Source organism: Peromyscus eremicus, chromosome 1, assembly GCF_949786415.1.
Source record: "Peromyscus eremicus chromosome 1, PerEre_H2_v1, whole genome shotgun sequence".
NCBI classification, from domain to species: Eukaryota; Metazoa; Chordata; class Mammalia; order Rodentia; family Cricetidae; genus Peromyscus; species Peromyscus eremicus.
The window spans coordinates 158,072,743-158,100,403 of record NC_081416.1 but is presented as its reverse complement, the minus strand read 5'-3'; the positions used below and the strand labels follow the sequence as shown (position 1 = coordinate 158,100,403).

The 27,661-nt window shown below is 44.5% G+C and overlaps 1 protein-coding gene across 1 annotated transcript; it reads right to left on the bottom strand.

Annotated features, from left to right (window-relative positions):
* Positions 1-1,232: 1,232 nt before the first annotated feature.
* Znf569 (zinc finger protein 569) lies at positions 1,233-26,478 on the bottom strand. The gene is made up of 6 exons (XM_059275271.1): positions 26,229-26,478; positions 24,859-25,030; positions 13,393-13,448; positions 4,890-5,016; positions 4,553-4,648; positions 1,233-3,272 (listed from the first exon to the last, which is right to left on the bottom strand). The coding sequence occupies exons 3-6, from the start codon at positions 13,405-13,407 to the stop codon at positions 1,462-1,464; spliced, it is 2,049 nt and encodes a 682-aa protein (XP_059131254.1). The 5' UTR covers positions 13,408-13,448; positions 24,859-25,030; positions 26,229-26,478; the 3' UTR covers positions 1,233-1,461.
* Between the last annotated feature and the right edge of the window lie 1,183 nt (positions 26,479-27,661).

Sequence of the window (27,661 nt, the reverse complement as noted above, 5' to 3'; positions counted from 1 at the left end):
CATAAACGGACCCATGAGTAATATCCAATACTGTTCTTTGAACTGGTTTATTAAGTTACAAATATTATACCATGTCTCATTGTGTATTTTGCTTTTTCCTCTCAAAATATTGTGATCTATCCATGTAACTACATGTGAATTTTGCATATTTTACAGTGTAGTATCCTATCATAGAAATAAACATATTGATCTATGTTGATGGACATGTTACATACAATTTAGAGCAAAACAATCCATATTTCCAGGAACATACTGATAGATATCTGCTTGCACACATACAAGGGTGCTTCTGAGGCTAATACACTAGAATAAAATAGACTATTCCATGTTTATGGGTTCTTTTTAAATACTCTTATTCTAAAGCAACATATTCTACTTTATTTCCATCATAGTTTTAGAATTTTACCTTTTCCATTTGGATTATTTTTTATGTGTGTGTGTGGCCATGGATGCCATGGTGTGCCATTAGAGGTCAGAGGACAACTGTGGGCGTCAGTGCTCCCTCCTTCCACCAGGTGGATTCTGAGGATCAAAGTCAGCTACCAGGCTTGGCAGCAAGCACCCTATCAGCTGAACCATCTCATCAGCCTGATGGATTCCATATATGTATGGTTGAGAAGTAACGTGTTTGGGTCATATGAATTTCACACATATTGAATAGGCTAGACTTACTCCAATGATTCCAGTAGCATTAACCATACACAAATTGGCCAGGTCTTGAATTTCTATGTTAATCCTCAATTTTTTTCCAATAGTTTCTTTATTCGCTCAAAAGAATTTAAATGAGAAAAATCTTTAAATAATGTAATGATATCTAGTAGTGATCACCTTCCCTAGTTTTGTCAAAAAAAATTTTGTTCCCATTTGTGGTCCTTTGCCTTGCTGTATTACTCTGAAATCAGTTCATGAATTTCTTTACAACTGATGTATAAATTTTGAGTGGAGGTATAGCAAAGGTAGAAAATTGGAAGAGTACTTGTATTTTTTTTTTATAATTTTCTAGCTTTATTTTCCAAGTGTTCTTTTGTAACCATCAGCAAGTTTTGTAACTTTGTAGACATATCACCTAATTATCTTAGATTTTATTTATGCATTATCATACAAAACCTACTTTTTCATAGTCTCATACTGCCTATAAAAGGTTACTTTTCTGCTTTTTCCAATCTTCTTACCTTGCTTCATGCATTGGCAAGGAGCTCAAGTATGCTGATACTCAGCAGATATTGTCTGTCAGATTTGAATGAGAATACTGATTAGCTATCAACTGGTTTGTTCACAGTTTCTCAATTTTTCTCATACGATTGGTCATCTCACTGAGAATTCTCTAATAAATGCATGGGTTCTTCACAAGGCTTTTCTATATTCATAGTTTTCTGCTCTAGAACGGATCACGTAGTGTGTGCTATGAGGTGGTTATTTCATTGGTAGGCAGTCCCCACATTCACAATGTTCACAGAGTTTCTAGTGAGTGTGGATTCTATGGTGTCTAACAAGGTGTGACTTTTGGCTGAAAGCTTTGCCACACTCGATACAGTTATAGGGCTTTTCTCCTGTGTGTTTCCTCATATGAAGAGTAAGAGATGAGATCTGAGAGAAGGCCTTTCCACATTTGCTGCAGTCGAAGGGTTTCTCACCCGTGTGACCTCGGATGTGTATAGTAAGGGACGAGCTCTGGGAGAAGGCTTTTCCACATTTATTACATTCATAGGGTTTCTCACCAGTGTGGCCTCTCATATGCACAATAAGGGAAGTTCTTTGAGAGAAAGCTTTCCCACATTCATTACATACATAAGGCTTCTCACCTGTATGACTTCTCATATGTAAATTAAGTAGTGAGCACTGAGAGAAGGCTTTCCCACATTTATCACATTCATAAGGCTTTTCTCCTGTGTGACTTCTCAAGTGAAGAGTAAGGGATGCAATCTGAGAAAAGGCTTTACCACATTTATTACAATCATAAGGTTTCTCTCCAGTATGAACTTTCTGGTGTGTAATAAAGTTTTGTTTCTGGCTGAAGGCTTTACCACACTCATTACACTCATAGGGTTTCTCTCCAGAATGAATTTTTTCATGAGCAATGAGATTTGATTTCTGGCTAAAAGCTTTGCCACATTCCTTACATATATAAGGTTTTTCTCCTGTATGAATTCTCTGGTGCCTAACAAGATTTGACATCTGAATGAAAGCTTTCCCACATTCATTGCATCCATAAGGTTTCTCTCTAGTGTGAATTTTCTGATGTGTAATGAAGTTTTTCTTATGGCTGAAGGATTTTCTACATTCCTTACATTCATAGGGTTTTTCACCTGTGTGACTCCTAATATGTACAGTTAGTGCTGAGCTTTGAGAGAACGCTTTTCCACACTCATTGCATTCGTAGGGTTTCTCACCTGTATGGATTCTTACGTGTATAATAAGCATGGAAAACTGAGAAAAGGCTTTTCCACATTTATCACATTTATAAGGTTTTTCTCCTGTATGACTTCTCATATGAAGAGCAAGGGAAGCAATTCGAGGGAAGGCTTTACCACATTCATTACATGCATAAGGCTTCTCCCCAGTGTGAACTTTTTGATGTGCAATGAGGCTTTGTTTCTGGCTGAAGGATTTTCCACATTCATTACATTCATAAGGTTTCTCACCAGTATGAATTTTTTCATGATCAATCAGATTAGATTTCTGGCTGAAGGACTTCCCACATTCCATGCATGCATACGGTTTCTCTCCAGTATGAATTCTTTGATGTCTAATGAGATTTGACATTTTAATGAAAGTTTTCCCACATTCATTACACTCATAACACTGTTCCCTACTATGAAGTTTATGATGATTAATAAGTTTTTCCTTGAGGCTAAATCCTTTTCCACATTGGTGGCACTCATAGAGTTTCCCTCCAGTATGAATTCTCAGGTGCCTAATAAGGTCCAAGGTTTGACTAAAGCCTTTTCCACAATGGTTACATTTAAAGGGGGTCACCACAAAATAGGGCGAGCTATTACTAAATGATTTCATAGCATCATCATATTCAAAATGTTCTTCTGTCATTGGGCTTTTACCATCATTATGATCATCAAGATTATCTTCTAAAGACTTTCCAAACCACTCATGTTCATAGAGATTGTGTCTGGAAGGAATGGAGTCTGCATTTGGAGGAAATGTATTTGCAAATTTCTTAGGACATTCATTGGCTTCATCAGTCACTGTTTCCTTGAAATCTTGTCTCAAGAGTTTGTTCTGGGTTTTCTGATGCTCATCAATTGCCCAAATGTCTCCTAAAATAGATAGCAAATAAATATCACTGGTGATTTCTTTTCAAATACTGAAATACCAAGTATACTTGAAAAAAATTCCAATTAAACAAATCTCAAATGCATATCTATTTTAATTTAATCTTAAAAATATTTTCATTTTATGTATATGGGTGTTTTGCCTGCATGCATTTAGGTGCACCACGTGCATACTTGGTGCCTGTTGAAGCCTAAAGAGGGCATCAGATCTCATGGAATTGGAGTTACAGACAGTTGTGAGCTGCCATGTGGGTACTGGGAATCCAACCTGGGTCCTCCAGAGGACCAGCCAGTGCTCTTAACTGCTGAGCCATCTCTCCAGCCCCATATATATCTCTTATCTCCATGGTTTTTAGAAGGAAATTCCAAGAAAGGCAGTGTGGATAGAAGCAGATATCTAGACATTCAATCATCTTTGTTTTATGTGAAAGAAAGTAATATTAATTTTAATAACCTTCATATATACATAAATAACTATTTAGGAAATATAATAAAAAAGAAAACTGCTTATAAAGGAATTTGAAAAAATTTAAGGAAAAATTAGTAAGAAATACCCAAAGATTGTATGAAAACTCAAAATGAACACACAATAGCAAAGCATTGTAGACTATGCCTCCTAAGTTCAGCCCTTGGGAGGTGGAGGCAGAAGGGTCAGTAATTCAAGGCTAGTCTCAGCTACATAGCAAGTTCAAGACTTGCTTTTGCTATATGAGACTTTATCTCAATACAACAATAACAAGATGAGTCCAACTGTGTGCTGCCAAAAAGATATAATACAGTCCTAACTGCCAGTACCTCAGAATATAGTTATCCCCTGTCCTCCACATGCATGTCTTCACACACACATGCTCCAGCACACACTAAAAAACAACTCAGACACACACACACACACACACACACACACACACAAATTAATAGTATTGAAAAATAACACCTTGAGCTGATGAAATGGCTCAACAGATAAAGGCATTTGCCACTAAGCCTGGTGACCCAAGTTCAAGGGTACAACTTGTCCTTTAACCTCCACATGTGCACCATAGCACATGTGTACCATAGCACACGTGCATCCACACACATGTGCACACATGCACAAATAAAAATGTAATTAAAAAATTTTTAAAGGGAAATGACATCTTAGTTTTTAAGTGTTCACACTGTTACTACACAAGTCTACATGCTTTAGAAAAATACTTTGGGAAACATCTCAGACAGATTACCCATTTATTGTTCCTCTCTCCTCACCTGTCTGGTTCCCTCCCACTAACCTGGATAGTGTCTCTTTAACACTTCTTTCTCCACTACACATGGTTCTTCCTCTTGTTCCAACTTGAAAATCACATCAGGTTTGGTGACTGGAGAGCCTGTCAGAGGGAAATGACACTAACTTGCGTGTACACACTAGTAACCAAAGACATTCAGGAACTGAGCTAGGCCGGTGGAAGCCAGGTATTCTGACTTCTGGGGATGTCGTACCCTGAAATATGACCAAAGATTTTGCTTTGACACTGAAGCACAGATAGGAGCATTAACAAAGGCATCTCAAGACAAAACTCACCAACATTAAAACGTTCCATCTATTTTAGAAAAAGGACATTATCTTACCCACTGTGATTAAGTTGTTATAATTTTCTAACATCACATTCCGATATAGGTTCCTCTGAGTAGGATCCAATTGCTTCCACTCTTCTGGGGTGAAATCAATAGCCACATCTTTGAATGTCACTGTTCCCTGTAACAACATACTTACACTCAACCTGAAGTTATCCATTTTAATGACACAGGAAAAACATAATTAATCTTGTTCAGAAAAGAAGAGGTTATAAAAAAACATTGCCTGTTTTTTAAACAAAACAAAACAAATATCATTAGCAATATTCTGGCAGTTATGATCATTTACTAGAAAATGGAGCCAGTGGTATGTATACACAATAGAATTTTGTTCAGCCATAAAGAAAAATGACATCACACCTGATGAGCAAAGCCTTGACTGTTACCCCAGTGAACTAGGGAGGTTTCTAGCCTTGCCTGTAGTCCTGGTGAGTTCAGTATGTCCAGGAAGCCTCAATCCTACCACAGTTTCTGGGGTGCAACTGCCCTGAACCTTCCATAAGCGAGGTCAGCACACCTATCCAGACTATCCACCACCACTCCTGGTTCTACCAGATGATAATAACAACCTGGTACCCTTCACAGTGAAGACAATGAAGAGACACCCACTCCTAAACAATAAGGGTAAGATAAATAAGAAATAAATTCAACCAACAATCTAGCTCCAGATGTACAAGTCTCCACACAATACACAAGTAACATGAAAAACCAAGGAAACCTAACTCCTTCAAAAATTATTACTCTATAGTAATGGCATCCAAAAAATAACTGAAAAGAAGGATAAGTATGTTCAAAGAACTTAAAGAACAAAATAAACTCCTGAAAAAAAAAAATCCCAAGGACACAAACAGCTGAATACACGTGACATAAAAGAGGGATTCTGAATAAGACAGAAATAAGCCGGGCAGCGGTGGCGCACGCCTTTAATCCCAGCACTTGGGAGGCAGAGCCAGGCGAATCTCTGTGAGTTCGAGGCCAGCCTATCTACAGAGCGAGGTCCAGGACAGGCACCAAAGCTACACAGAGAAACCCTGTCTCAAGAAAAAAGAAGACAGAAATACTGAAGAAAACCCAAACTGAAATACTGGAAATGAAGAACAGAGCAATCAAATCAAAACCTCTATGAAGAGTCTCCCCAACAGAGGGTGTCGAAAGGGAGCCATATAATAGATGCAAATGAAATTCAGAAAACCACTAGTACATCCCTTAAAAGCATATCCACTAAATTGGAAAAATCTAAAAACAGGGATGAATTTTTATATGCATATAGTCTATCAAAATTAAATTAACATGAAATAAATAATTTAAAAAGATCTAGAACAAGCAGTGATATTGATGTAGTAATAAAATCTCCCCTAGAGTCTCACTGCAGAAACAAATTACTCTTAGGGGTAGGCTGCATGCCCAGCAATAGACAGCCGACAGAAAAGGAACTCAATGGCAACTTTTGAGATTCCTTGTCTCATAATGTTGTGTCAGGGGTTTTTTTTGCCCCCCCCTTTCAGTTTTGGTTTTTTGAGACAGAAATAGTTTCTCTGTGTATCCCTGGCTTTCCTGGAACTCACTTTGTAGACCAGTCTGGCCTTGAACTCAGGAAACTACCTGCCTCTGCCTCCTGGCTGCTGAGATTAAAGGTGTGTGCCACTATGCCCAGCTTAATTTTGCCTTTTTACTTTTATCTTTTATATATATTTTTTCTCTTTTTATCCTACAAGTCCTTTGGGTATATAGTATGGTCTCCAGTTTAAAGTTTTTATGAGATTCATGAGTGTGCAAATGAGTGGGTCTCTGTATCTGTATCTGTGCCTCTATATATTTCTTGTGCCTTGTCTTGGGTTCTTTTCTTTCTGTTTGTTTTGTCCCATTCCAATGTGTTAGTTTTTGTTATATCATATCATATAAACCTTTAGAAGCCTGTTTTGTATTCTAATGAGAAAGAAAGGGGTGGATCAAGATGGAAGGGGGAGGGGAGAGGAGCTGGGAGGAGTAGAGAGAGGGGAAACTATAATCAGGATATATTATGTGAGAAAAAAATCTATTTTCAATAAAAGGGGACAAAATCTCCCTTAGAGCTGGTGAGATGGCTCAGCAGTTATGAGTGTTTACTACTTAATCATGAGACTCTGAGTTCAGATACCATGGCACATATAACAAGCCAGATATCCCAAACATGCCTGTAACTCAGCTCTGAGGAGGGCAGAAACAGAAGGCTCCAGCCTAGCTGAGAGAATACCAGTTTTAGGTAGAGATCCTGCCTCAAAAAACAGACAGCACCAGGCGGTGGTGGCGCACGCCTTTAATCCCAGCACTTGGGAGGCAGAGCCAGGTGGGTCTCTGTGAGTTCAGCCTGGGCTACAAAATGAGTTACGGCTCTGTCTCGAAAAAACAAAACAAAACAAAACAACAACAACAACAAAAAAAAAACCAGACAGCAAGACACAGAGGATCACACCTAATACCTTCTTCTTACATCTGTGTACACACACACACACACACACACACACACACACACACACGTAGATATGCTCAGACACACATATACAGACATATACAAATAATTTTTAATAAAACTTTAAGTTTGCTGTAGCAAAATGGCTTTGGCAACTGCTGTGCAAGATTTAACACATGAGATGTTGACTTGTCTCTAGAAAAAACTCTAGTTTGGGGCTCACTGCTGTGTTTCATTGGCTAATTTAGGTGACTATATAAGAAGAAGAAAGGGACTTTGTTCTCTGTTTTTGCTGTTTTGTTTCATTGGAGACAGGATCCGAAACTCACTATATAGACAAGGTAGTCTTTAACTCATAGAGATCCTCCTGCCTCTGCTTCCTAAGTGCTGTGGTTAAAGGTATAAGTGAGTCATTATACCTGACAAGAATATGATTTTTATGTATTCAAGTTCTGAGTTTCTCCTTTACCACAAATGAATCCCTATTATGTTGAAAAGGCAAGCTTGTAAATACAGAAAATGCATTCAATAGGGCTGGAGAGACAGCTTAGTGATTAAGAGAACTCCCAGAGGACCCAGATTCAGTTCCAGCACACACGCCAGGCAGCTCAGAGGACCTGACTCCCTCTTTCGACTCTAAGGGCACCTTAACGTGTACATGCACACAAAACCTTTGGCTCCTAGCTCAGTTGTAGAGTGCTCAAGGTTCAACCCCCAGTACCACAGCCAAGCCAATAACAACACTCAAGAAGGTTCCTTGGGGTGACTGAGTGCTCTCCAACACAGTGTCATTTTGAACAATCACTTTAGAAAACTGTTTTCCATAGCAATGGACTCTATGCACAACCTGGCATTTATAAGAAATTTCACATTTTTCACATTTATAATTCCTAAAAGTAAAACCAATGAAATACCTGTCAGTAATATGTATAAATAAAAGCAAATTTGTTAGCTGAATGAAAGAAACTGAGCTACAACTAGATGTAACAATTGAACACGGATGAATCTGACAAACGTAATATTAAGTAAATAAAGCCAGAGACAGACAGATCTCATGGATTATATGACAGTCCTTTCCATTCAGCACACGGGGCCCGGACTGAACTCAGGCCTTCAAGCCTGGTGACAAGTGCCTTTCCTTTCTGAGCCATCTCGCTGGCAACAATCCTATTTCTTGACCCTGTGCTGCCTACACAGTGTGTTCACTTTGAAAATTATCTCAGTGTGCCTGAGCAAAAATTAGAGGTATAAGAAGCTGGCAGATATGGAAACACGGTTGAGGAAAAGAATCCTTCAGTATTTACCTCAACTGAGATAAAAATGCCATGAAGTGAGGGTCATAGTCAATAATTCAATACCTGAAAGTCTTACATGCACAGCCTGACATTTTTATAACTTACGACATGTCCACCCACCGAATAAAGTCAAACAAAGCTGTCTTCAATAAGTGACCAGTGCAACCTTCTACTCTCTCAGAGGTAGCCTATTCTGGCTTTGTTGATGTGGAGTAGGTAATGATCTCATTACCCAGGCTGGCCTTGAACTTGCTAAGTAGACAAAGTTGACACTGAGCTTCTGCTTTTTCACCTCCCAAGTGTCTGGATTATAAACATATACTGCCACACCCAGGGCACTATTCTGACTTTACACACACTGCCTCACTGCTGCACAGCCCTGCACACTGTGTTTACACACACTCCCTCACTGCTATGCAGTGCCCACTGCACACAGTGTTTAGTACACTGCCTCACTGCTATGCAGTGCCCACTGCACACTGTGTTTACATATGCTCCCTCACTGCTGCACAGCCCTGCACACTGTGTTTACAGACACACCCTCACTGCTGCACAGCCCTGCACACTGTTTACACACACTCCCTCACTGCTGCCCAGCCCTGCACAGTGTTTACAGACACCCCCTCACTGCGGCACAGCCCTGCACACTGTGTTTACAGACACCCCCTCACTGCTGCACAGCCCTGCACACTGTGTTTACAGACACCCCCTCACTGCTGCACAGCCCTGCACACTGTCTTTACACACACTCCCTCACTGCTGCACAGCCCTGCACACTGTGTTTACAGACACCCCCTCACTGCTGCACAGCCCTGCACACTGTGTTTACAGACACCCCCTCACTGCTGCACAGCCCTGCACACTGTGTTTACAGACACCCCCTCACTGCTGCACAGCCCTGCACACTGTGTTTACACACACTCCCTCACTGCTGCACAGCCCTGCATACTGTGTTTACAGACACCCCCTCACTGCTGCACAGCCCTGCATACTGTGTTTACAGACACACCCTCACTGCTGCACAGCCCTGCACTGTGTTTACAGACACCCCCTCACTGCTGCACAGCCCTGCACACTGTGTTTACACACACTCCCTCACTGCTGCACAGCCCTGCACTGTGTTTACAGACACCCCCTCACTGCTGCACAGCCATGCACACTGTGTTTACAGACACCCCCTCACTGCTGCACAGCCCTGCACACTGTGTTTACACACACTCCCTCACTGCTGCACAGCCCTGCACACTGTGTTTACAGACACCCCCTCACTGCTGCACAGCCCTGCACTGTGTTTACAGACACCCCCTCACTGCTGCACAGCCCTGCACTGTGTTTACAGACACCCCCTCACTGCTGCACAGCCCTGCACACTGTGTTTACAGACACCCCCTCACTGCTGCACAGCCCTGCACACTGTGTTTACAGACACTCCCTCACTGCTGCACAGCCCTGCATACTGTGTTTACAGACACTCCCTCACTGCTGCACAGCCCTGCACACTGTGTTTACAGACACCCCCTCACTGCTGCACAGCCCTGCACACTGTGTTTACAGACACCCCCTCACTGCTGCACAGCCCTGCACACTGTGTTTACAGACACCCCCTCACTGCTGCACAGCCCTGCACACTGTGTTTACACACACTCCCTCACTGCTGCACAGCCCTGCACTGTGTTTACAGACACCCCCTCACTGCTGCACAGCCCTGCACACTGTGTTTACACACACTCCCTCACTGCTGCACAGCCCTGCACTGTGTTTACAGACACCCCCTCACTGCTGCACAGCCCTGCACACTGTGTTTACAGACACCCCCTCACTGCTGCACAGCCCTGCACACTGTGTTTACACACACTCCCTCACTGCTGCACAGCCCTGCACACTGTGTTTACAGACACCCCCTCACTGCTGCACAGCCCTGCACTGTGTTTACAGACACCCCTTCACTGCTGCACAGCCCTGCACTGTGTTTAGAGACACCCCCTCACTGCTGCACAGCCCTGCACACTGTGTTTACACACATCCCCTCACTGCTGCACAGCCCTGCACACTGTGTTTACAGACACCCCCTCACTGCTGCACAGCCCTGCACACTGTGTTTACAGACACCCCCTCACTGCTGCACAGCCCTGCACACTGTGTTTACAGACACCCCCTCACTGCTGCACAGCCCTGCACACTGTGTTTACAGACACCCCCTCACTGCTGCACAGCCCTGCACACTGTGTTTACAGACACCCCCTCACTGCTGCACAGCCCTGCACACTGTGTTTACAGACACCCCCTCACTGCTGCACAGCCCTGCATACTGTGTTTACAGACACTCCCTCACTGCTGCACAGCCCTGCACACTGTGTTTACAGACACCCCCTCACTACTGCACAGCCCTGCACACTGTGTTTACAGACACCCCCTCACTGCTGCACAGCCCTGCACACTGTGTTTACACACACTCCCTCACTGCTGCACAGCCCTGCACACTGTGTTTACAGACACCCCCTCACTGCTGCACAGCCCTGCACTGTGTTTACAGACACCCCTTCACTGCTGCACAGCCCTGCACTGTGTTTACAGACACCCCCTCACTGCTGCACAGCCCTGCACACTGTGTTTACACACACCCCCTCACTGCTGCACAGCCCTGCACACTGTGTTTACACACACTCCCTCACTGCTGCACAGCCCTGCACACTGTGTTTACAGACACCCCCTCACTGCTGCACAGCCCTGCACACTGTGTTTACAGACACCCCCTCACTGCTGCACAGCCCTGCACACTGTGTTTACAGACACCCCCTCACTGCTGCACAGCCCTGCACACTGTGTTTACAGACACCCCCTCACTGCTGCACAGCCCTGCACACTGTGTTTACAGACACCCCCTCACTGCTGCACAGCCCTGCACACTGTGTTTACAGACACCCCCTCACTGCTGCACAGCCCTGCATACTGTGTTTACAGACACCCCCTCACTGCTGCACAGCCCTGCACACTGTGTTTACAGACACCCCCTCACTGCTGCACAGCCCTGCACACTGTGTTTACAGACACCCCCTCACTGCTGCACAGCCCTGCACACTGTGTTTACAGACACCCCCTCACTGCTGCACAGCCCTGCACACTGTGTTTACAGACACCCCCTCACTGCTGCACAGCCCTGCACACTGTGTTTACACACACTCCCTCACTGCTGCACAGCCCTGCACACTGTGTTTACAGACACCTCCTCACTGCTGCACAGCCCTGCACACTGTGTTTACACTCCCTCACTGCTGCACAGCCCTGCACTGTGTTTACAGACACCCCCTCACTGCTGCACAGCCCTGCACTGTGTTTACAGACACCCCCTCACTGCTGCACAGCCATGCACTGTGTTTACAGACACCCCCTCACTGCTGCACAGCCCTGCACACTGTGTTTACACACACTCCCTCACTGCTGCACAGCCCTGCACTGTGTTTACAGACACCCCCTCACTGCTGCACAGCCTTGCACACTGTGTTTACAGACACCCCCTCACTGCTGCACAGCCCTGCACACTGTGTTTACAGACACCCCCTCACTGCTGCACAGCCCTGCACTGTGTTTACAGACACCCCCTCACTGCTGCACAGCCCTGCACTGTGTTTACAGACACCCCCTCACTGCTGCACAGCCTTGCACACTGTGTTTACAGACACCCCCTCACTGCTGCACAGCCCTGCACACTGTGTTTACAGACACCCCCTCACTGCTGCACAGCCCTGCACTGTGTTTACAGACACCCCCTCACTGCTGCACAGCCCTGCACTGTGTTTACACACACTCCCTCACTGCTGCACAGCCCTGCACTGTGTTTACAGACACTCCCTCACTGCTGCACAGCCCTGCACTGTGTTTACAGACACCCCCTCACTGCTGCACAGCCCTGCACTGTGTTTACAGACACCCCCTCACTGCTGCACAGCCATGCACACTGTGTTTACACACACTCCCTCACTGCTGCACAGCCCTGCACACTTTGTTTACACACACTCCCTCACTGCTGCACAGCCCTGCACTGTGTTTACAGACACCCCCTCACTGCTGCACAGCCCTGCACACTGTGTTTACAGACACCCCCTCACTGCTGCACAGCCCTGCACTGTGTTTACAGACACCCCCTCACTGCTGCACAGCCCTGCACTGTGTTTACAGACACCCCCTCACTGCTGCACAGCCCTGCACACTGTGTTTACAGACACCCCCTCACTGCTGCACAGCCCTGCACACTGTGTTTACACACACTCCCTCACTGCTGCACAGCCCTGCACTGTGTTTACACACACTCCCTCACTGCTGCACAGCCCTGCACACTGTGTTTACACACACTCCCTCACTGCTGCACAGCCCTGCACTGTGTTTACAGACACCCCCTCACTGCTATGCCTCCCAGCACTCAGGAGGCAGAAGCAGGAGGATCTCTATGAGTTCAAGGCCAGCCTGAGTCTACCAGGAGAGTTCCAAGACAGCCAGGGCTACACAGAGAAACCCTGTCTTGAAAAACCAAAAAGAATTTTAAAATAAATAAATAATGAAACCAGAACTTGAGGCCCAGCTTTAATCTCTCTGAATGGACTTCATAAAACAACCACATCTGAACTCTCCCTTAGTTTTAAACTTCTAACACTACTTCCTTTGAAGAAAAAAAAATGTCTTATGTATACAGACTTTTTAGTGCAGTGCCCTTAAACTGCATGTACAAGCACAGGACAAGACACTATTTAATATTTACCTCAGACTCAGTCATTTCCTCTTCTGTTTGGGGAGGGGCGGCCGGAGCAGGCTGAGCTGGCAAAAAGAACGGAAGTCATTAGCACACAGTTGCCTTTGTGGTTTCAGGAATATGTATTTACAACTTACAATCATTCTTGGATCCAACAGAAAGTGGGAAAATATTCATACTGCTGAAGGGCTAACCACAAGGGTCACTAGAAAGATGGTCCGGGGCTGAGGTAGGGTGAGAGAGCAGGGGCACATCTGTGGAGATGCTCAGGACTTTATCCGCGGCTCTGGGAGCATAGGCCTGGGACAATCAGGAAACCGCTAAGCCATGCCGGCTCTCTTAGAGTGCTGAGACATTTACAGAGGAAAAAATTAAATGGGAAGGTAACAAGAAAGGTGGCGTATTCCAGGACAGGGAGGGTTATGTTTGCAAGGTGTATCAGAAGTACTGGTGGTTAAGAGCGCTGCTTGCTTATCTTTAAAAGTGTGCTGCAAACTCTCAGCCACAGAGATTGGACTTGCTCTCACTTTTCCTGTCTCTAGTTTAAGCTCCTTAAATTCTCTTACTGGTGTTTTTTTTGTTTGTTTGTTTGTTTGTTTTTTTTTTGTTTTGTTTTTTGGTTTTTCGAGACAGGTTTTTTTCTCTGTGTAGCTTTGCGCCTTTCCTGGAACTAACTTGGTAGCCCAGGCTGGCCTCGAACTCACAGAGATCCGCCTGGCTCTGCCTCCCGAGTGCTGGGATTAAAGGCGTGCGCCACCACCGCCCGGCTCTTACTGGTGTTTTAACAAGACAGTTTTAACACGGCAGTTTCCTGTCCTATCTATGCTTACAGTTTTGAAAACTTTTCTCAAGTTGTGACTATAAAACTTTATCATCAACCGCTCTACGAAGCAGACTTTCTTTTTCATACTTACATGAAGATTCAACACACACACACACACACACACACACACAAACACATCTAAGAATATACAAATCAGCAGAGGCAGGAGGATTCCAAGCCCAGGGCTTGCCTGGGCAACTTAAGCTTGCCTCAATAGATAGATAGATAGATAGATAGATAGATAGATAGATAGATAGATAGATAGACAGACAAATAAATAAATAATAAAATAAGTAAATAATGTTTTAAAGGGCTAGAGAACAGTCCAGTGGTCTATCGCCTACCTAGCACGTTCAAGATCCTAGGTTCAATTCTCATTACTACAAAAGGAAATAAAAGGCTATACAAACCTAAGTTTCATTTAATAAGTATATCAGGATGCAAAGTACTCGGATATTTCTGATGCTAGATTACTGTGATGGGAAGAAAGGAAGCCCAGAGACTCAGGGAAATGCACCTCGAAACCTCTCATTGAAAACAACATTTCTGGATGAAAGCATTGGAAACAGGAGCACAATTACATAAATTTCCAATCCGGCAGAAAGACTAAGGCGGCAAGGGACACAAGGCCGAAACCTTAAGGCGGGCATGCCGAGAGAGGTCACCCACAGCTCGGAGGAAAAGCCAGGGACAGCAGCAAAGCTCCTCTAGGAAGACGAACAGTCTAGTCCTCTTGTCCCCATCCAAGCACTAAACAGCCCAAGATTCCATGTCAACAAGAGGCAGGAAAACAGCCCTGGCCTCAGTAGAGGAGGGACAGGTGTGGGGCAGAAAACAGGCTAAAAGAGGCTTACTTCTCACTTGATGTCACCTGTCTATTTTTGAATACATACACGTGTTTATATGTAATGTGCATGCATAAGTATATTCTTGCATTTTTAATTTTAAGTGAGGGTGGTGGCATATGCCTGTACTCCCAGCACTTGAGAGGTTGAGGCAGGAAGGTCTCCATTAGGTCAAGGCCACCCTGGCTACGGATGAGGCCAGTCTCAGTCATTCACTCAATCAATCCGTACCAACGAAAGAAAAGCTCTACTTTACAATAAACAAGATAAACTTTTTCAAAACAAAGCCTACAAGAAAAGAACTAGAGTTTGTTTATAAGCTTTCTCTTGTTCTGAGGGGACACCTAGAGCCTTTGCATTTGAGAAAGAAGCTCCCCACTGACATTTGTTAAACATAAGGTAACAGAACTCCACAGCAGCCAAAGTGCAAAGTATCCCTCTAGATAGGTTAAAAGTGAGGGATGTGCTTCCTAAAATAGCTTACCTATTTCCTTCCTTTCCTCTAGTTTACATTGTGAACTTATATATGCATTCTACTCAAATTCTCCTCAATTTGTATTCATTTTCACTACCTCCCACCCCCGACAGGTTTTCCTGTGTAATCCTGGCTGTCCTGGAACTCACTCTGTAGACCAGGCTGGCCTCGAACTCGGAGATCCTCCTGCCTCTGGCTCCCAAGAGCTGGAGGCATGCACCACCACTTGGCTCATTTCCACTTTTAAAAGCTCTATACAAAGGCTTGTGGAAACATTCACTTAGAGCTTGCATTCATCTGCTACATTTGGTCTCATTCCTTCTCTAAATACTTGACCTTCACTCTTATCTCTAGCTTGTACCTATTAAAAGCTAAAGAAATTCTCCCACATAAACACAATGCCACTATTACACCAAAACCATTAAACATTGGTAAAATAATAAAATCTATATAGTCATGGGGCTGGAGAGATGGCTCAGTGGTTAAAAGCACTTGCTGCTCTTCCAAAGGACCCAGGTTTGGTTCCCAGCACCCATATCAGGTGTCTCACAATTGCCTGGAACTCCAGCTCAAGGGAATCTGATGCTGTCTTCTGGCCTCTATGAGCAGCCCCCCAACACGCACATACCCACACACATACTTTTTAAATCTACATACTCAAATATCCCCAATAATTTTAATGATACCTTTTTCAAAATTAATTTTTAAACCCCACGATTTAATCAGGAATTTTATACTGAGGCTGGAGAGGTAGCTCAGTGGTTAAAAGCATTTGCTATTCTTGCAGAAGACCCAGGTGCAGTTCCCAGCACCCACACTGGGCACTCATAATTGCCTGCAACTCCAGCTCCAGAGGCTCCAACACCCTCCAAGGCCACCAACCACATACATGGTACATGTACATACATGCAAGACTTCACACATACATATGAAATAATATAAATCTTTGACAGTTTTTACTTCTAAAATGTTCTCCTGCTTAAATTCAATCAATGGCTCCTTTTACAGATTTATTCCTAAATGCCTTGCTGGCCTCTCTTTCACTCCTGAAGTTAAACTCCAGCTATATATAATGATATGCCTTTCTTAAAATCCACACTGCACATCCTGTTCCCATGCCCAGAAACCATTCCGATTGCTGACCAGTCTGCTGCTCCTTTACCAAAGCCTGTTCTAAAGTCAAAACAACCTCACTTCTTGGCTTACTTAGAGTCCTGCATTCCCTAAGCTCCCAACTGTGGCTGTATCACCCTGCGATAGTGTTATCTGTTGACCTGTCAGAGTCTCTAATACTATGAAGTATTTAGGGTATGGACTGCTATAAGGCTTGATGTTTCATGACAAAGCACAATAACTCACATGAAAAGATGCAGTAAAGTTTGTGAAATGAGTTTTAAAACACCATGATTAGTATGATGAGGACTCTAATGGAAACTCGGGCAAATCAGCAAAGAAATGGAAACTAGGAAAGAAAAGGGATGGTATAGATAAAAAAAAAAACAAAAACATTTGAACAGAAACAAATAATGTCTTTGTGCAGACCAGCAGAATTAATAAATCAAGGGAAAACATTAGTGAGTTTAAAGATATGCCAATAGACATTTTCTAAGCATAAATGCAAAACAATGGAGAACAACCAAACTATGAGACAATATTAAAGCACATGATACACAGATACTACACATGCAAACGGACTGCCCAAAGGAGGAGTGTTTTCAGCAATAATCTACAGGAATATTACAAACAGACAGCAGGTCTGGTCACAATCCTAAAAGGCTCAGAGAATGTCAGTGCGGTATGGGGGGGGGCAACACACACATAAGCATGGCAGACTGAAAATAAAAAGGAAGCCAGCAAAAAAAACAATACAGAAAAAAGGGAAAAGAACTATAGCAGTCTTAAAAACAAACACAGACACCAAACAGGGTACAGGGAATGTTTGCCTGAAGAAGAAAACACCAACCCGGAACTGTCTATCCAGAAAAATTAACCTTTCAACAGTGAAGGACATAGAGAAACTCTCTCAAACAAAACCTGAGGGAATCTATCAAGCAGATCTTCCTTCAAGGAATGGTAAAGTTTTTTAGTTGGTCATGGTGATATACTCCGGTAAATCCCAGCACTTGCAGGCAGAGGCAAAATCTTAAGACTGGACAATGTAGTTGTAGAGTAAAAGGGCCAGCCAAAGAAACACATCTTGGCCCTGAGACCAGAGCCAGTGAAAGAAACACACCCTGGCCCTGAAACCAGAGCCAAAGAAACACACTCTGTCCCTGACCAACTCAGTACAAAAACCAACCAACCCCTGAGCAGGAAAACCAACCAATCCCTGAGAACAAAATCCAGCCAATCTGAGTTTGTCCAAGCCCAGAGATTGAAATCTGACCAATTCCCACCCTTCACGCTGGAAAATGAAGCCCTATATAAGCCTTGCACAGTTGGGAGCTGCCTTTTTCCACCCTGGCAGAGGCAGCCTGTCTCTGTCTCTGTCTCCCTCTCTCTCTCTCTCTCTATTTATTTATTATGTATACAATGTTCTGTCTGCATATATACCTGCAGGCCAGAAAGAGAGCACCAGATCTCATTATGGATGGTTGTGAGCCACCATGTGGTTGCTGGGAATTGAACTCAGAACCTCTGGAAGAACAGCCAGTGCTCTTAACCTCTGAGCCATCTCTCCAGCCCAAATCAATGTGATCTTTTTTGTTTGTTTGAGACAGGGTTTCTCTGTGTAGCTTTGTGCCTTTCCTGGAATTCACTCTGTGGCCCAGGCTGGCCTCGAATTCACAGAGATCCACCTGCCTCTGCCTCCCGAGTGATGGGAGTGCCATCACCGCCCCCCCCCCCATGAATCTCTTGAATGAGTTTTGAATGAAGACCTTCTTTCACTCAGAGTGGAGTGGCAGAGAAGTAACAACTTTCTCCAAAGCTAAAGCAAACTGCTACATTTCTGAGGGGGTGTTCCTGCTTAGCTGAGTGGAGCAGAGAAGTAACAATTTTCACCAGAGCAGAGAAGCAATGGACATCTCTGTGGGGAAACTCTCTTGGCAGAGTGGGGCAGAGCTGAGCTGTAATGGCTCTCTCGGAGAAGAGCAGGATTGCTAGATTCCTTTGGGGAAACCATCCCCCACTGGAACACAGCTATAGATATAGCCTGGCTTCTGATGGTCAGGATAGCTTTCTCTTCAGAGCTGTAACACTTAGAGGTATAGCCTGCTTCCCACAGCCAGGATAGCTTTCTTTTCAGAGCTGTAGGTATCGCCTGGGTTTTGATGGCCAGGATAGCTTCCTCTTCAGAGCTGTGCCACTGGCAGGTACAGCCTGGCTTCTGACGGCCAGGACAGCTTCTCCTTCCAAGCTATAGCTGTAACCTTTCTCTGCAGAGCTGTAACACTTATATTTTGGTGCCCAAACCGAGGACTGACTACCTCCCTACCTATTTACCATCGGTTTTCCTCTCAGTTCACTCAGGATCTCCAACAGGTGCTTCAGACCATCCTTACCCTCCAGGGCCAAATAGACTCACTGGGCCACCGTAAGTGCTACAAAACTGGCAAGGATTAGATTCACTAACAGCAGAAAGAGGTGGTCTTTGTCTCTTCTTCGGGGATAAATATTGTTTCTATATCAACCAGTCAGATATAGTAAAAGACAAGATCCAGCAACTCCAGCTGGATCTCCAAAAATGTAAAAAACAGCTCAATGCCTCTGGCTAGTGGCTCATTGACAGTCCAATATGGAATTGGATACTACCCTTCTTCATCTCCTTTCTCCTGCTTTTCTTAATCCTACTAGTCACACCCTGCCTCATAAACTTCTTGTCTAGATTTCTTCAACAGATCTGAAAGATCTCTAACAGACTTTTAATCAGTTGCTATTATAGGATTACTAGCCTCTAGCTGCAGAGACAGAGGCCAGCAACTCCCGATTATACCCTGATAGTGAAGATTTCACCCAAAGGACTTCAACACCCTGCTTCAGCAAGAAATAGTCTAATGAAAAGGGGATAACATAGCCCCTTTTCTTGTGACCTAATTGTTATCAATAATAAACAGGAAAGGAGGAATGTCAACCCCTTGAGCCCCAGGAGTGGCCAGGCCCCTCCCCCAAGAACCTCTAACTGCCAGGTTCCACTCACAGAAAACTCTAACTGCTGGACCCTGCCTCCACCCTACAGAGTATAAAGCCCAATCTCTGGACATAAAATCCCACCCATCTCCACCCTGGAAAGCTCCACCCTGAAAAAGTTCTACCCCCTTCCCAAGAAACTCTCTATAAGCCCTGTACCCTGTTCAGTTCGCTGCTGTTTCTTGCGCAAGCAGAGGCAGCCAGCCTCCTGTCTTTTTCCTTCCCAATAAGCCTCATGTGAGGTTTGTTGTGCGGTGTGACTTGGTGGTGTTCCTTGGCTCCCAGCTGCCAGGACACCTTTCCATCCAAGCTGTAATGCTTACAGTGATGGGCAAATGACAAGGGCAACCCTGTGATGGGACAATACAGGTGAAAGAAAAGGCTTTCTTGGGTCCTTCATTAATTGATCTAGAGACAAATGCTTACTTAAAACAATAGCAATAACAATGCGTTAGCTAATTATAGTACACATAAATATAGCTAATTATAGCACAGAATGAACGACGTCAATGACCAAAGTGCCATAAAATGTGGGAAGGAGTGACGAAGACCACTCCGTTAAACAGCTCTTGTGCTGTGTACAGGACAAGGCAGCTCTTCTTCAAAGTGAACCAAGATGAGTTAAAAAAATACACATTGAAAATTCTGGGGCAATACTCTGTGTTTTTTAAAGAAAATATAAATAAAAGAGTAAAACCAGGGTCTAGAGAGATGGCTCAGAGGTTAAGAGGACTGGTTGATCTTCCAGAGGCGCAGAGTTCAATTTCCAGCAACCACATGATGGCTCAGAACCATCTATAAAGAGACCTGGTGCCCTCTTCTGGCGCGCAGGTATACATGCAGACAGAACACCGTGTACATAATAAATAAACAGATCTTAAAAAAATAAAAAAAAACCCAGGGGCCAAAGAACAGACAAGCACAATTAGGAAGGTGGTGGATATTAGCCCACTACCAAGGGAAATGTTGTTAATCTCAACACAAAAGACAGCTGTCCATGACCTACCTACCTATTGTTGTGGGCTATTTGTTCACACTGACACTCAAGACTCACAATAAAGTTCCCCTTGAATCACAGAAGTGGCAGAGAAGTGACCAGTGTCCTCCTCTCTCTCTCCTTCCTTGATCCATACGGCCTATGAATCTTTCTAAGCCCCTTTCTACTGCTTCCTGCGTTTCTCAGTCTGTATCCTGGGTCCTCCAAAACCTCTATGGATAATTTGAAGCTAAACTTTATTGACAGTCTCAGAGTGTCAATGCAAACAAATATCTCACAACAATCTATGTCCACAAGAAAACCACTTTAAGCTCAGATGAAAATAGAGAGATGGGAAAATGCAAGAACCAGGGACTCTGGGCACTCGCTCCTGGCTAGATATAAACGAAGGGGCCTGACAGGGCCTGTCAGAATCCTCTCTCCAGGAGCTCTAAGAGACAGACAAAGGCTCTAGTCAAATGGATACTACTTCCCGGGAGAAAGGTAAGTCACTGTATGCTGTTTTAACTTATGCACAAAGGTGACACTTGGAATAATGCAAACAAAAGCTATATGAAATCTGATTTCTAAAATTTATTTTTTATATAAAAATTTAATGAGCAATTATGACACAAATGCCTTCAATCAGTCCCAGTACTGAACAGGCCATGCCTTGGAGGGTCACATGAGCTCTGAGTCTGAGACAGCCTGGGCAACACAGAGCCACCATCTCAAAAAAAAGACAAAATAGAAACAAAAGTTTATCCAAGCTCCTAAAGATGAGCTAAAATAAATATCATACTTAAAATAGGTAAAGTCACCATGGTAAATATGGTTATTTCACTGCTGTCCTGAAATAAACTTTCACTTTACTTTTGCTTATTTAAAAAACAAATTTAAGGTCTAGAGAGATGGCTCAGCAGTTAAGAGCACTGGTTGCTCTTGCAGAGGTCCTGAGTTCAATTCCCAGCAACCACATGGTGGCTCACAACCATCTATAACAGGATTCGATGCCTTCCTCTGGTGTGCAGAGACCACGCAGACAGAGCACTCATTATATTAATAAAAAAATTAACCTTTTAAAAAAACAAACAAAAAAAATTTAAAAACTGGGGCTGGAGAGATGGCTCAGTGGTTAAGAGCATGTACTGCCCTTGCAAAGGACCCTGGTTCAGTTCCCAGCACCCACACTGGACGGCTACAACCACCTGTAAGTAACTAGTTCCAGAAGACTACACAGCTCTTCTGGCCCCTGAAAGCACTTGCGTATACATGATGCACACAAAGACAACTAGGGATGGACACACACACACACACACACACACACACACACACACACACAGAGAGACAGAGAGACAGAGAGAGAAAGCCTGGTGGTGGTGGCACACGCCTTTAATCCCAGCACTCGGGAGGCAGAGGCAGGCGGATCTCTGTGAGTTCGAGGCCAGCCTGGTCTGCAGAGCGAGATCCAGGACCGTCAGGCTACACAGAGAAACCCTGTCTGGAAAAGGCAGCGGGGAGGGTAGTAGCGGGGGAGACAGAGAACCAATACAATGTCCTTAAATCCTATAAAGAGGGAAAAGTCCATTCATCCCCTCTTTCTTGTACAAACTGTCCCTAACGAAAGAATGCCATGCAGCCCAGGCTAACCTCAAACTGGTCATCTCTCTGCCTCCATCATGTCCGGCTCCTTTTGTTCTGTTTACAAGACGTCTGACAACCAAAACTGAAAAATCTCCTTCCTGTCACCTTATTTCAGCCCCTTCAGGACTCCGCCCACTTTTCATTGTCTTTTATTCCTTCCTGGTCTCACTCCTTTGTTTGCTCAGTTCAAAACTGACCATCAGGGCGGGAGACGGCTCCATGGGTACGCACGTGCTGCACTGACCATCGGGGCCGGGGAGACGGCTCCATGGGTAGAGCACGTGCTGCACTGACCATCGGGGCCGGGGAGACGGCTCCATGGGTAGGAACTTGCTGCACTGACCATCGGGGCCGGGGAGACGGCTCCATGGGTAGGAACTTGCTGCACTGACCATCGGGGCCGGGGAGACGGCTCCATGGGTAGGAACTTGCTGCACTGACCATCGGGGCCGGGGAGACGGCTCCATGGGTAGGAACTTGCTGCACTGACCATCGGGGCCGGGGAGACGGCTCCATGGGTAGGAACTTGCTGCACTGACCATCGGGGCCGGGGAGACGGCTCCATGGGTACGCACGTGCTGCACTGACCATCGGGGCCGGGAGACGGCTCCATGGGTACGCACGTGCTGCTCTTGCAGGGTGGGCTCCCAGCACACACACAGCTCTACCTGTCTATAACTTCAGTTCCACAGGATCCAAGGACACGGCACACACACGTGAGGCACAGACATACATGCAGACAAAACACCCGTACACATAAATTTAAAACAACACTTTTTAAAAATCCACAATCAGAAAATACGATCAATTACTTAACTGAAGCCTTCCTCGCTTCTCTTTCACGTTATCCCTGCTCGCTTAAGTGATTTCCCAGTTTTGTGTTTGCTTTGCTGTCTCTTCAAACCCCTAACAGCTCTTTCCACTCTCTCAGTGGGTCAGGCCGGGTCTCCATCAGTCAGCTATAAAGTTGAAGGACTGCAGAGGAAAAGCTTCCAAGCTATCTGTTTGCCGGCCTGTCTCTGGTCCAGTGACTTCTTCCTTCTCTCCTCGGGATAGTGTGAGCATGCTCCAAGCTAAGGCACACTCTGCCGTCTGATCCTCTAGGCTCTAGTGAAGGACAGACACATTCCTCCCTCGTTTTTGATTAGTTCTTTCATCCAGTGTATTTTGATCATATTCACCTTTTTTTAGTGGGGGTGGGGGTGGGTTTCTTAAGAGCTATCTGGATTTGATCTCTCTCGTTTTTTCTTCTCTAGTTCTCCTTGGCTCCATAATCCACTGAAATGTTTTTCAGAGCCACCAATGAATTCAATGCTTCTTTCTTAGCCTTCAGTACCCTGTCTGTAGTGTTTGACACAGTTTTCATTAAGATGGACTCATTCCTTGTGTCCAGAATAACACATTCACCTAGTTTCCTCTGACTTTTCTAGCTAGTCTGTCAGACATTTTTATTAATTCTCTACTATCCCTCAGATGTCTTAATGTTAGAGTAACCCCCCAATCTGTCCTTCACCTCTTACCTTTTTCCATCTATTCTAAGTGATCTCATTCATTCTTCTGGTTTTCAGTACCATTTAAATGCTAGGAATTCTTGAATGTCACACGTGTATATAGAGTTGCCAACGTGACATTTCAATTTGAACGAGCATATCACACTTCACATATTATATCCCAAACCAGAATCTCATATCTTCTTGAGGAAGATTCTCCTCCATTCTCAAAAATCGAGTTCTTAGCCAGGCAGTGGTTGCGCACACCTTTAATCCTAGAACTCAGGAGGCAGAGGCAGGCAGATCTCTGAGTTCGAGGCCAGCCTGGTCTACAGAGTAAATTCCAGGACAGCCAGAACTATACAGAGAAATCCTGTCTCAAAAAACTAAAACAGAAAGAAAAAAAAAAAAAAAAGAATCGACTTCTTAACCAAACAAACACTATGCAGTCTTGTTACAGCCACATTCTGCATCCATCCTTCCATCCAACTACCGCAGCTCTGCTTGAGCATGGTATTGAGAGCACCGCCCATCATTCCCACTACTGTTGCTCTGGATCTCCAAGTCTTCCCCTTAGATCATTCTAACTTTCCTAACTGGTCTTTCCGCATTCCTCTTCCAGCGGTTCACTGTCACCAGAGCAGCCAATGCTGCCATCAAGCAGATATATTTATTATTACTCCCATGTTCAAAATACCTCCCATTTCACTCAAGGTAAAAGCCAAAATCCTGACTAAGGACAAGAAAGCCCACCCTCCTCTGCCCTCCTCCCCTCCACTGAGCTTTCTTCTCACACCTCACACTAGTCTTCCTGGTCATTTGCTGTCTGGGCCAGCGCCAACGTTTTTCATCCCAGCAGGCATGAAAACCTCAAAACCCGAATAACTGCATTGTCCCTGTGAGCAGCAATCCTCCCTCGGCTGTATACACGCCTACCTCCTTTTCTCCCGTCATCTCCTTATCGATCCTTCTCAATACCCCTTCCCTGGCCACTCCACCGAAAACTCTCCTTCCCATCTCTAATTCTAAATATCCTCCTTCTTTGACTTATTTTCTTAGTATTTTTCAGCATTTGATATATTTGGTTTACTTACTTTATTATCAGGCCCACGGCAATAGAAGTATCATGATAGCTGAGGGGTTGGTTCTTTTGTTCACTGCTGTATCCCAAGCACCAAAAAACTGTGACTGATATGTATCCAACATTCAATAAATATTCAGTTTATAAAAGGATTCTCAGCAGAAGAAGAACTCTGGAAATGAAAGCTGAAAATAGAACACTACTTTAGAAAAATAAATCACAAAACGCTTGATTTTGGTAATAAGTACTGCAAACTAAGTTTTATTTTGTAACTATGAAGTTAAGGATTATTATCCCTTACGGTATTTGTTGCTATTTAGGGTGTATCTCTATTCCAATATTACTGAAATAATAGAGATGCATCTATTATTTTAGTAATATTGTAGAATGTTAGAACCTTGCATTGGGAACAAATGTTTAGATCTAGGGAGGTTTTAATAAGGATTATTACTGTATCAATTCCACTTCTAAAAGCCTACCCCCAAGGAAGGAGGGAGGAGGGGGATGCTTCAGAGCATTGCCAAACAGTTCTTCATAAACTTGGTTTATAACTTCAAGAGGTTGAAAAGACACAAATTATTCAAGAGACAGATGCATGTATGTATACCAAGGAAAATTTAAATGGTATACATTTGTAATGGTTGATGTCGATATGTTAACAATATCTTATTAAATGAGAAGTAAGCTACAGAACTGTATATATGATGTGATTGCTCTTTTAAGCCACCGTGCTCTTTCTATGAGCACATAATGCGTGTACAGAGTGTAAAGAAGTATATTTGACAAGAGCTGTGTGACTAGTAGAATTGAATAATTTTTATTCTTTGGGATTTTCTGTATCTTGGTATTTGGGAAATGGAGTGGGGCAGCAAGACTAATGACACAAGACAGCTTGTCAATGCACGAAAATAGTCATGCGTTGGGGCTACTACTAATTCATACAAAATTATACTTCCAATTATTATAAACGACTAAATTACAAACGACTCGTTCAAACACGGTCTTCACACATCTCCACACACAATCCTGCCTACCTGACTTCCACCCACAGAGTTTCTCATTCATTCATTATCTCAGTCATGCACATGTGCACCCATTTCTTAAAGGCACATAAAGGATAACAAGCAAATTACAGCCACATCACGCCGAGGCCACGGCCGCTGCAAACCGCTGGCATCGCCTCCTCCATCCACACCCCGGTCCACAGGGCCTCGCTCCCACCCAGCACAAAGAGTCCCGGCCTCCGGGCTCGCGGCTTCCTGGGGTCTCACCGCCGAGCCCAGCCACCGGCCGCGATCCTCCACCCCGCTGCCACCCAACGCGCACAACCCGGGGGACTACGACCCGGCACGGCTAAGGCTGGCCGGGAGAAGCGCCACAAACCTGGGTCCGTTAGACGCAGGGTAGCACTTCCCAGAGGGCCCCGCGGCAGGTCGGGCGGGTCTGGCCTTCCGTGTTCGAGCCGGGAGAGTGCCCAGGTGAGGGCGCGGCGCTCCAGCAGGGGGATCGGCTTAGGCCTGGACCGGGCCTAGACGGGTTTGGAACAGCGGCTTCTCTGCGGCCTGGCATTTACAGCCCTGGTTCCGCAGCTTGCAAGTGAGAAGAATCCGAATGGGTCCGCCGCTGTCTTGCTCCGGACTACATTTCCCAGAGGCCTTCGCGGCCGGAGACTTGCGCTCACCCAAATGAAAAGCAACCCCTGCTTCTTCTGATAATCTCAGGGTTAAAGAGTCTGGTCTAAGCAAAAGGCACGGCTGAGTTTATTTAGTTCCATTGTGTCTGGTCCCTCAAGACAGCCCTTTTCTCAAGGTCTGGCATTTAGACAAAAGCCCCCATTCCCTCATGGGCTTGAAGAAAGTTCTTGCTTGCAAAAAATAATAATAATAATAATAATAAAATAAAAGCAGTCATTCTCCATATCTCTGGCAAGAGGAGTTTGTGGCTCTTCCATTAACATATGCCTCGTGCCTTTTAACTTGCCAAAGTCAATGCCAGGCTCCCTCAGTCCCAGCTCACAAGCTGCCTTTCTCTCCTTCCCATTTAACTCTGAAAATCTTTTCGTTACTTTCCCAGGAGATAGCTTTGGCGGTTTGGAATAAACTTTTCTCCTTTCACCCACGGAGCGGCTATTTTGGTTTCTTTCCTGGGCTTTCTCCGTGATTTTACAAGGAGGGTGGTCCTCCGGGGAGACACAAACTCCTTGGTAGCTGGCAGAAGCAGGAGGAGTTACACGTTATGTGACTACGTGTGTGTGTGTGTGTGTGTGTGTGTGTGTGTGTGTGTACTAGACAATGGGCTTGGGGTGTGGAGTTTATGGAACTGAGAGACCCTGAGGTTCAATGACTTTGAATTTGTGAGTTTGCAACCACATTTGTGACCATGGGCGTGTAGTATGTTCTCAACAGTGTTTCATTGGGATCCTCCAATCTTGTCAGAAGCAGATACTTTTGTCTATATCTGTAGAACCTCGATTCTGACAGACAGTGTTACTGGACAGAAGACCCAGGATTGTAAATGTGATTGCTGGGAAGAAGTGTCTGCATACTTGTGGTGGACCAGCCCCCACACTTATTTACCCCAGGAACTCTTGAGGAATGAGGGATAAGAGACTTAGTTAGAAATAAAGAGTAAAGAAATAGAGAGAAAACACAGAGTAGACTCAGATGGTCCTGAATCCTTATCCAAACAGGTCCAGAACTTCATTCCAAAGGTCTATTTATAACAATGCCAAGGGATGGAGCATAAGACCTCCACCTTGCTAGTTAGACCCTTACAAACACCTGCAGGTCCATGGTCCAATCAACCTCCCATGCAGT